Genomic DNA, 11,634 nt, shown 5'->3' with positions numbered 1-11,634 from the left:
ATTAATTTAAATTATTTATTTGGGTGCATTAATCTGAATTATTTAATTAGGTGCATTAATCTAAATTATTTAATTAGGTGCATTAATCTGAATTATTTAATTGGGTGCATTAACTTTGAATTTGACTTATCTATTTGGAGTTATTAGTTTAAATGTTTATTATGAATTAATTTCATTCATGACTCATGAGTATTGAACTTTATTTTAAAGTTGTAATTTAATTTTGAAGTTATAAATTGTATTTTGTTTTGGTACCTTATATTAGTTGGTTACTTATATAATTAATAGTTGGCTAGATGGTTTCAATTATTCATTATAATTAAATTTTTTAGATTATTTGTTTGTATTTTGTTGTGGTTTGCTACTAACTTTCTTTGTAGGGATACCAATGCGAAAAACAAATATAAAACCAAATGAATAGAATTTGGGATGTAAAAACAAAAATGTTTGAAGCATGTTTGCTTGAGATGTAATTGATTTGTTTATTAATTTATAGTAGCAAGTTTTATTTGCTTATATTGTTGTAGCAATAGTTTTACATTGCTTGGAATAGTTTTGGACCCTGGTTTGCTTTAACCTAGTTCATCCCTAAGAAAATTTAATTCTTAATTTGTTTATCACGGACTAGGAGTCAACATGCTCTTAAAAGTTTTGTCAAAAGGTTAACTGGGTTTTAAGTGGGACCGATGTGACCCCTCCAGTCTTCTTGGGAACTTTCTTGACCATGTTCGATTCTAGGTTTTGAGGTGAGACTAATTTTTGAATTAATTTTTCTTCTAAGGGATTTTCTAAGGGTTAAGTTTAATTTCTGGAAACACAGAAGTGATATTCTGGTGTAATTTTCAGAAATGGAAACTATCACTGATGCTGCTGCTACTGCTAATGTTAGTGGGGATTTGAACCCTAGGGCAACTGGATTGCCAACCCCTACTGCTGTGACCTCTGTGGTCGACCCTGGTGTTACTCCGGCTGTTCCGGGAGGACCGCTTAGTCACCATGAGCGCCTAGAAAAATTTGCTGGGGAAAACTTTAAGAGATGGCAGCAAAAGATGTTGTTTTACTTGACCACGCTAAACCTTGCCAAGGTTCTGAGTGAGGATCCTCCAGCCGTGGTAGAGAATGAGCCTGACAGGCATAAAGTCATGGCGCTTGACACATGGAAGCAGACAGACTATCTTTGCCGGAACTATGTGTTCAACAGCTTGGCAAACTCACTCTATAGTGTGTTTTGTTCCAAGAGCTCAGCAAAATAATTATGGGAATCTCTGGACAAAAAGTATAGGACTGAGGATGCCGGGGCAAAGAAATTTGTGGTTGGCCGTTTCCTTGATTTTAAAATGGTAGATTCTAAAACTGTATAAGCCAAGTCCAGGAGTTCCAAGTGATCTTGCATGAAATTCATGCTGAGGGGATGCCTTTGAACGAGTCATTCCAAGTTGCTGTGATCATTGAGAAACTTCCCAATGGTTGGAGGAATTTCAAGAATTACTTGAAGCACAAGTGTAAGGAAATGTATGTTGAAGAGCTGGTTGTCCGACTCCGGATTGAAGAGGATAATAGAAAGAAATGAGGGAGTACCTCCTCAGTAAAGGCCAATGTTGTTGAGCATGGCAAATCTTCTGGGATAAGGAAGAAGCCCCCTGTGAACAAGAGCTCTAAGCTGGGGCCAAGGGGTGGTGTTGCAAAGAAGTCGGCTTACAAGCCGCAAGAACCTGGTTATCGGTTCTTTGGGAAGTGTTACAACTGTGGTAATGAGGGGCATCGGGCTAGTGACTGCCGCAAGCAGAAGAAGCCATACAAGACCAAACCTCGTGCTCATATGGCAGACTTACTCCCATGAGGAGGATGATATGCACTTGTCTGTCGTTGTCTCTGAGGTGAATCTGGTGGGTTCAAACCCAAGAGAATGGTGGATTGATACTAGGGCTACACGCCCATCTGCTCCGAACAGAAACTGTTTACAACTTTCGAACCGGTTACAAACGGTGAGAAGTTGTTTATGGGAAACTCTGCTACCTCGATTGTTGAGGGGAAAGGAAAGGTGGTCTTGAAGTTGACATCAAGAAAGGACCTGACCTTGAACGAAGTCATGTATGTTCCGAACATTCGTAAAAATCTTGTCTCAGGGTCTCTTCTTAGTAAACATGGTTTTCGTAGGGTTTTTAAGTCCGACAAGGTCGTTTTTACCAAAAGCAGAATGTATGTGGGTAAGGGTTATATGTTGGGGGGTATGTTTAAACTCAATGTTATGACTGTTATCCCAAAGATGAATAAAGGTGCATCTTCTTCTGTTTACATGCTTGAGTCTTCCAATTTGTGGCATGGTAGACTAGGACATGTGAACTTTGAATCTTTACGTAGATTAATCAAGTTAGATCACATACCATCTTTTAAGATTAATTCGAAACATAAGTGTGAAACTTGTGTTGAAGCGATGTTGACAAGATCTTCGTTTCATTCTATTGAAAGAAGTTCAGAACCGTTGGATTTAGTGCATAGTGATGTGTGTGACTTAAAATTTATACAATCACGTGGTGGCAATAAGTACTTCATCACTTTTGTTGATGATTGCACTAAGTATTGTTATGTCTATTTGCTCAAAAGCAAAAATGAGGCGATTGACAAGTTTGTTCTTTATAAGAATGAAGTTGAGAATCAAGTAGGCCGCAAGATTAAGGCTCTAAGAAGTGATCGTGGTGGTGAGTATGAATCTCCGTTTATTGAGACTTGTGCTCAATCTAGGATTATCCACCAAACCACGGTGCCTTATTCTCCTCAGTCTAATGGGATTGCTGAGCGGAAGAATAGGACGCTAAAGGAAATGATGAATGCAATGTTGATAAGTTCTGGATTGCCACAGAACTTGTGGGGGGAAGCAATTCTCTCTGCAAATTACATTCTGAATAAAGTACCCTAGAAGAAGGTGGACAAGACGCCGTATGAGTTATGGAAAGGCGTTAAGCCTTCGTATAAATTCTTACGAATGTGGGGGTGTCTTGCAAAAGTGGCGATTCCTACACCCAAATGGGTTAGGATAGGCCCGAAATCTGTGGATTGTATATTCATTGGTTATGCACATAATAGTAGTACATATCGGTTTCTTGTTCATAAGTCTGAAATTCCAGACATACATAGGAATACCATCATGGAGTCGAGGAATGCATGTTTCTTTGAAGACATTTTTCCTTGCCGAACCCATGCAAGAGTTCCAAAGTCTTTAGAGCAATTTGATGAGCTTGCTAGTGAGGATGATCATGTTGATGATCCAGGTGATGATCAAATTGAGGTTTTAGATGAGCCCAGACGAAGTAAAAGGGCTAGGACATCCAAATCTTTTGGTCCAGACTTCTTGACTTATATGGTTGAGAACGAACCTCAAACTTTCCACGAAGCTGTGACTTCTTCTGAGAGTCCTTTATGGAAAGAAGCGATCAAAAGTGAGATTGACTCCATCTTACAGAACCACACCTGGGAGTTGGTAGAATTACCTCCAGGTTGTAAGCCTTTAGGCTGCAAATGGATTTTTAAACGAAAGACGAAGGCCGATGGGTCTATTGACAAGTATAAGGCGAGGCTTGTTATCAAAGGGTACAGGCAACGAGAAGGCCTGGATTACTTTGATACGTACTCACCTGTAACTAGGATAACATCCATTCGCATAGTGATTGCGATAGCAGCTTTGCGCAATCTTGAGATACACCAGATGGATGTAAAGACAGCTTTCTTAAATGGGGATTTGAATGAAGAAATCTACATGGAGCAACCTGAAGGGTTTTCAGCTCCAGGACAAAGCAAGAAAGTCTGTAAAACTTGTCAAATCTTTGTATGGTTTGAAGCAAGCGCCTAAGCAATGGCATGAGAAGTTTGACAATGTAATGTTGTCAAATGGGTTTCGAATCAACGAATGTGACAAGTGTATTTATGTCAAAGACACTAACAAAGGTTATGTCATTTTGTGTCTATATGTTGATGATATGCTCATTATAGGTAGTAACGATGAAATGATCAAAACTACCAATAAGTTGTTAAACTCTAAATTTGACATGAAGGATATGGGCATTGCAGATGTTATTCTGGGAATTAAGATTACCAGAATCTCTGGCGGAATTGTACTTTCTCAGTCTCATTATGTTGATAAGATACATGAGAAGTTTAGTGGATCAGATACGAGTGTGTCATCGACACCTGTAGACTTAAGTCTACACTTTACCAAGAATAATAAAGAGAGTGTCTCTCAGTTAGAATATTCTCGGGTAATTGGAAGTTTAATGTATCTGATGAGTTGTACTAGGCCAGATATAGCTTACTCGGTTAGCAGGCTTAGTAGATACACAAGTAATCCTGATGCTTCTCATTGGAAGGGCATTGTGCGGGCATTAAGGTATTTACGCTACACTCGGGATTATGGGCTGCATTATACTCGATATCCAGCGGTGCTTGAAGGATATAGTGACGCGAATTGGATATCAGATATGAAGGACTCAAAGTCCACTAGTGGATATGTGTTCACTCTTGGTGGGGGCAGCCGTGTCTCGGAAATCTTCCAAGCAAATGTGTATATCTAGATCAACGATGGAATCAGAGTTTATTACTTTGGATAAAGCAACGGAAGAAGCAGAATGGCTTCGCCATTTTATTGAAGATATTCCACGTTGGTCTAAACCTGTGCCAGCTATTTGTATTCATTGTGATTGTCAATCTGCAATTGGTAGGGCACAGAGTAATATGTATAATGGAAAGTCTAGACATATCCGTCGTATACGACAACTACTCTCAAATGGAGTTGTCTCTTTAGACTATGTAAAGTCTAAGGACAACATTGTGGATCCGCTAACCAAAGGGTTAAGTCGAGTGTTAGTCGAAACATCGTCAAAAGGAATGGGGTTAAGGCCTTTGGAAGTTACCGGAATGGAAACCCAACCTAGTTGACTGGAGATCCCAAGATCTAGGTTCAATGGGACAACCTAATTACGTGTAACGGTGGTATGTCACTGAGGAGGTTAAACCTCCAGCCATTCCTTCTATTAGTGATACCTGCAAGTGTAGAGGATAAGCTGAGCTTTTAATGACTCTTATGTGTTAAGCTGTTGAGCTAAGTATTGCAGGATACTTTAGTAGAGTCACCTATGTGAGTTTGAAGTGGGGCCGCTTCTAAAAGAATTGGGCAGGCCAAGATTCTTTGAAACCACTCGCTGAACTAGGCTAGTGTCCAGGGCCACACAGGGCACACCAGTGAGAACATAATGGTGGTAGGAGTAATTCCCGTGTGAGATCTATTGTCTCAGTTTACATAAACGGTAGAGCAGTTCAAGATGTCTTATTCACTGATCTGCCAGTAAACTTGATAGGTTTTCACTGGGAGAGGTTCAAAGCCAAAAGCTACCTTCTCTGATGTCGGGGTTAGTCTGTTGTACTCTCTCTCAGAGTCTTTATTGTTGAACGATGTCCGTTTGTTGAGTCATTCGGTCAATTTTTATTCATGTGGGGGATTGTTGGAAAAAATGATTTTTGGGGACTTTAATTTAATATTAAAGTGTAGTAACTTTAATTAAATATTAAAGTGGGTCCTAACCATTTTTTATGTTGGGTCCAAGTGAGCCAAAAACCAATGGGTTTTGAATAAGAAATTGCCAAGAAATTGCTTCATGATGTTAGATTCATGAATAGAATTTTAAAGAGTATTTAAATCTTTTTTCTTGGCTAAAGGGTGTGAATCCTTTGGGCATCCATACTTTTCATTTTGTGGAAAGGGGCTATGGATGCTTGGTGTTTTAATGACTAGCCTTAAAGGCTGGAGGCTTTTCATCTCTCCCCTATACATGTATAAATTGAGACCCTCCTGTCAAGTTTCAATATAGAAATTTTTGCTTCCATTTTACAAGTCGGTTTGCTTAATAGTTCCTATTGTGAGAGAGTGCTGCCATTGTTTTGTTCGCTAAGCTAGACAGATAGTGCTTCTACCATAGCTGGTTTTGACCGTCGTATCCTGGGAGACAGACGCCGGGTTTCCTCAAGCACTCGACCCGTGAGGCGACGAAATCTGTTTTAAGGAAACTGCTTCCGTGCAGGCTTCGATTTTGTCTCTGTACCCTTTATTGTTTTTTGTGTATTTCTGTTGAAATTTAGTTGTAATTATCAGCATATGTTCTTGGTATATAATTTGTTTTCTTCATAAATCTATTTATTTAATTTCACAATTTTGAACAACAAGCAGAATCTTCTACATATCTACCGGCCAACCCCTGGCCCTCCTTTTCTATGTTCCTTTGATTTTTACTTTTCCTCACTCCATTGTTGTGTGACCAAGCTTTGATCTTCCTCCTTATGATCTAAGGTTTGGGTTCTTGATTTAATAGCTATTCAAAATATTTTTAGAGTGATTTTGAATGAAGTTTGGTTGACCTCAAGGGAATTGGGTAGCTTGAATCTAAACTCTTCACCTCCTATCTTGTAACGCCCCCAAAATATTAACATCTGAAATATCTAAATCAATTGACATTTGTCATCAATTCCCATTATCATCATGATTTAGCGTATGAAAATGATAAATATACTCAAAACTTCAATAATTAATAGTGACATCAATCTCCGTATTTTGTTCATAGAGTCCACTTGCGATTTAACAAAAGTGATCACATGCATTCATACATTCATCATTCTCATGACATGAATCTATAGCATGTGATTACATAATAAGAGTTAAATAAATACAGTTTCATGCCCTAGAGGCCACAAGTTCTAAGGCTTAGCCCGGTTACAACAAAAATAGTTTTCAAAACCAATACATGTAAAGCCCTTAGCTTGCAAAATAAACAAAACACAAAGTCGAGCCTTATGCTCCAAAAATAATCCTCTATGCCTTCATCTCGGCGAAGGCACACCGTCAATAACTAAAAAATGATTTCCAATACGGGATGAGCTTAAAACCTAGCAGAAATAATCAAAATAAAGTGCATGCAATTTAACAATATCATGAGGTGCAATGCATATGAAATGCCAATGTTAAAATATAAGTTTTCTCATTTTGAAATTCTCATGCCATGCACTTGTTCGAATATATAACCAATTCAATCATCCATTTGATAAAACAATTAGGGTAACTACGACGTTGGTAATTCCTAAGCCAATGTCTGCAAGTAGACTCTTTATGCGCTACAAAAACTACTTTACCGGTTCCTAACCGGAACGAACTTGGTACCTGTGACGCCTCGATTCTACACCATTAGTTGCAGTCAAAGGAGAGTCACTAATGAGTCTTATGGTCAATAACCAGTAAGATCCCAGATCGCTAGAGGAGTCAGATTAGCCTCCCTTCTAAGTCCAGCTTTCTTAGGCAGCGCACTACCCTTTTGACAGATCTTAAAAGGTATTGACACAAAGTCTCATAAGTAACGATAAGGTACATACATAGGATATAATACATAATAACCACAATATACTTGATTAAAAAGATTGTTCCATTGCATTACATCTCAAAAAGAAAGTTTTAAACCTCACATGAGTTTTACAAAAATATCAAAAAGAAACTTCTAATATTCTAGGATAGCCAAAAGTCTTCAAATGTTTCAGGTTTGACATCTCCAGTTATGAGTTCCTCTTCGTCACCTGGCATGATACGTCGTGAGCTTTGAATGCCCAGTAAACACACGCACACACCCTACCCCTTTTTCCCAATCCAATACACAATCACAAAATAAATAAATAGTTAAGTTAGATGTCAGTAAACTAGAAATCCCCCAAAGAGATTCCGTCCTCCCAACCACAAGAATCGGACGCGGATTATTCGGTATGCCCCCTCTTTTGCTGCTTTGTTGCAGAACTAACCTCGGATGCCTACCAACGGTTATATACTGTGTAGCGCCAACCGCAGGGCCTCAAAAGAGATGGTAAAAATAGGGCCTTGCCTGAATCCCTCCTTACACCAAACCACCTAGGGTCCGAATACAACCGCTCCGTTCAAGGGTTCCGAAAACCACTTGCACAAGACTTTACCTTTTAAATAGGGAACGCATCCCAACATACCATATACCACATATTCTCATCTTTTCATTACTCAAATATTGGAAAACCCAATACCCACCCAATTAAGTTTCCCGTTGAATTAAGTGTTTTAAGTCAAGGTTAGTCCAACTAAACGATAAAATAAAATTTACATAAGTATGCCTCCTCAAGATAAGAAGATAAATAACATAACATACCCATACAACATTATGCCAAGATATGATAATAGGCCATTAAACATTTTCATGAATACAAGGGTATAAAACATCCAAACATAACAAATTTCCAGATTTAACATCACATGAAGGCTTATATGGAAGGACTACTTAGGTTCATCCACCGGACTCGGTTTTCCTATGGTTCGTAGAGAATTTGATCTAGTTCCTAGAAAATTTTTCAGAAATGGGATTGCTTTTCCCAATTTTAATTTATTTAGAAAATAGTCCAGCACTGTTCCAGAATCTGCCCAGATCTGTCGACTGTTACGAAAACTTGATTTTCTTGCAAACCACTCAATGTTTTTCGATGAAACCAATTTTAGTTGAAATCTAACTCCTTAAGGAAGGTTTTGACATAAAATATAGGTTCAGAATAATTTTGTACATTTTTCTGGAATTTTTTAAAGTTGACTGAAAAAAACAGGTTTTAAGGTGGAATGCCCAAAACAAGGAAATTTATAAAAATGGGGTTCCACCATGGGAAAGTTTCATTTCTTTTGTGAACAAAATATGCTAACTATCACATGTTTAACTCAGAAATTTTTTTTGAAAGAGTACCCTTGAAAAGTTGAGAGATGTGTACAAAAGAAGATGGCTTTGTGCCAAAACGGGTAAAATACATGAGAGATGGAAACAATACTCAAATCTTAGTATTTTTAACATAAGAACATGATAATAACAGATCTGAAACATCACTTAAAATCTTTAAAAGAACATGCATTAGAAAAGAAAATGAAGAGAAGGTTGTGTTGGTGGCTTACCTTCTAGCTTTGCACAAGAAACTCTCTTCTTCTTCCCTCTCCTCCTCTAGACTTCTCTTCCTTGCTCTCCTCCCTCTCTCTAACCAAAATTTGTGTGTGAGTGAGTGTGTTATGTGTATGTTTGCAAGCTAGGGAGGGTGTGGTATATATAGCCAAATTTGGGGTAAAAGGACATAAAAGCCCTTTAGTTGGAATTGGATGGAAAGTTAGGATTTTGCTTGAGTTCTAAAGGAATGGAAGGGACTTAGGAGGTGTGTTCCATTGGTTAAGGCCACATCTAGTTGTAATAAAACTAATTCTTGGATTTTGCATCCTAGGTAGGTCACTAGGTTGTGTTTCTCTAGAATCTCATAATCATGGTCTTAGAAAATTGGCTTCTCTCTCCCTTCCCTAGGAGGGCCGGCCTTGGGGGAATGTGATGGGGCAAATTTTTTATTAATTTTGGTCCTAGGCACATCCCTCAAGGTGTTTATACACACATATATATATATATATATATATATATATTGCAAGATTGATGGTATACCAAGGTACAAGATACAAGTACTATTTTGGGACAAGTTTAAAAAAGAAATGAGGGCTTGAAGTTAAATATATGTTACCTAGGTAGAATTAAATTAGGTTAGGGAATTTCTGTTTTGATAAAATAAAAATAAAAAAAATAGTAATTGCTAATCGACAAAATTCGAATTAATTCAAGTAAATGAGGGCTTTAAGAAAATAATTCATCATTAGGGTCTTAAAAATAAATACATATTTTAGGGGCTTTATAACCTATCCCCCTTAAAACAATTTCGTCCTCGAAATTCAGTTACATACTGCTTTCGAAAAGCTCGGGGTAATTTGCCTTCACCCAATCCTGGCGCTCCCAAGTAGATTCCTCAATTCCCCGGTGACGCCACAGCACTTTCACCAAGTGAACCGTCTTGCCTCTGAGGTTCTTCTCTCGACTGTCCTGTATTGCTACCGGTCCTTCTTTGAATGTAACATCCTTGTCAAGGCTGATATCTTCCCATTTGAGGACGTGTGACGGGTCAGCGATGTATTTTCTCAACATAGACACATGGAAGACGTTGTGGATTCCTGCTAACTGCGGGGGTAGAGCTAGTCTATATGCTACTTCGCCCACTCTTTCCAATACCTCCAAAGGTTCAATATATCGTGGTGACAGCTTCCCCTTTCTCCCAAAACGTACGACTCCACGCCTGGGTTGCACCTTTAGGAACACGTGGCTGCCTACTTCAAACATCAACGGTCTCCTCCTCCTATCTGTATAATTCTTCTGATGGTCCTGAGCAGTCTTCAACCGTTGTCGGATCAATTTGACCTTCTCAGTAGTTTCTAAGACAAGTTCGGGTCCTACCAGATTTGCGTCACCTACTTCCATCTAACAAATCGGCGATCTACAAGGTCGTCCGTGTAATGCTTCAAAGGGTGCCATACCGATGCTAGCTTGGAAGCTGTTGTTGTAGGCAAATTCAATTAGGGGTAGGTGTCGTTCCCAACTTCCTTGAAAATCCATTGTGCAAGCTCTCAACATATCCTCGAGCGTCTGGATAGTGCGTTCAGATTGTCCGTCTGTCTGCGGGTGAAAGGCGGTGCTAAAACATAACTCCGTACCAAGAGCTTCCTGCAGGCTTCCCCAAAATCGAGAGGTGAATCGTGGATCACGATCTGACACAATAGATACCGAAATTCCATGTAGTCGAATGATTTCCCCAATGTAGAGTCTGCACATAGACTCTAAGGTGTCGGTCATCTTATAGGGTAAGAAATATACTGACTTGGTAAGACGGTCCACTATTACCCATATAGCGTCGTGCCCTCTAGGTGACTTAGGCAACCCTGTCACAAAATCCATCGTCACATACTCCCACTTCCATTCGGCTATTGGTAGAGGTTGCAACATTCCTCCTGGTTTCTGATGTTCCGCTTTCAATTGTTGGCATGTCAAACATTTTGTTACAAATTTAGCCACTTCCTCCTTCATCCCATTCCACTAATATTGCCTCTTCAAATCTTGGTACATTTTTGTTCTTCCTGGATGTACCGCAAATGCAGAATGATGACATTCCTTCAGTACCTTTTCTTTAAGTAACTCGTCACTAGGTACAAACAATCTACCTTGGTACCTTAAACTCCCATTGGGGTGAATTACCCAATCGGGCATGGGCTCTCTTGATTCCAGACGTCCCTTGATGTAGGCTATCTCTTGATCATGCTTCTGGGCCTCTATGACCTCATTCATTAACTTAGGCATCACCTTCTGCGCACTAAGACATGCCTTTGTATCTTGAGATTCTACTTGGATCCTGAACTCACTGAGTGTCTTAACCATATCCCATTCCTTGACGGAGATCTTAGCCATCATCCCTCTGCTCTTACGACTTAGAGCATCTGCTACTACATTGGCCTTACCAGTGTGATACGAGAGAGTGAACTGGAAATCCTCAAGATACTCCATCCATCGTCTCTATCTCAAGTTAAGGTCCTTCTGCGTGAATAGATACTTCAAGCTCTTGTGATCTGTGAAAATCTCAAATTGTTCCCCGTACAGGTAATGTCGCCATTGCTTTAGGGCAAAAACCACGGCTGCTAACTCCAAGTCGTGGGTGGGGTAGTTGCGCTCATGAGGTTTCAACTGTCTGGATCCA

The 11,634-nt window shown here is 39.2% G+C and overlaps 2 protein-coding genes across 2 annotated transcripts; both read right to left on the bottom strand.

The window, feature by feature from the left end:
• Positions 1-9,791: 9,791 nt before the first annotated feature.
• LOC145823819 (uncharacterized) lies at positions 9,792-10,367 on the bottom strand. The gene has a single exon (XM_082923344.1). The coding sequence runs from the start codon at positions 10,365-10,367 to the stop codon at positions 9,792-9,794; it is 576 nt and encodes a 191-aa protein (XP_082779470.1).
• A 612-nt stretch (positions 10,368-10,979) lies between these two features.
• LOC145823818 (uncharacterized) lies at positions 10,980-11,444 on the bottom strand. The gene has a single exon (XM_082923343.1). It carries the CDS (start codon positions 11,442-11,444, stop codon positions 10,980-10,982), a length of 465 nt encoding a protein of 154 aa, XP_082779469.1.
• Positions 11,445-11,634: the final 190 nt, after the last annotated feature.

The sequence above is a fragment of the Camellia sinensis genome, chromosome 4 (genome assembly GCF_055761805.1).
Source record: "Camellia sinensis isolate YWXY chromosome 4, ASM5576180v1, whole genome shotgun sequence".
Lineage (NCBI taxonomy): Eukaryota > Viridiplantae > Streptophyta > Magnoliopsida > Ericales > Theaceae > Camellia > Camellia sinensis.
The sequence above is the reverse complement of the archived record's forward strand: the minus strand, read 5'-3'. Positions and strand labels throughout refer to the sequence as shown.

Coding starts and splice junctions, on each gene's coding strand:
- LOC145823819 (XM_082923344.1), bottom strand. CDS start 10,367: ATGGAAGTAGGTGACGCAAATCTGGTAGGACCCGAACTTGTCTTAGAA.
- LOC145823818 (XM_082923343.1), bottom strand. CDS start 11,444: ATGGAGTATCTTGAGGATTTCCAGTTCACTCTCTCGTATCACACTGGT.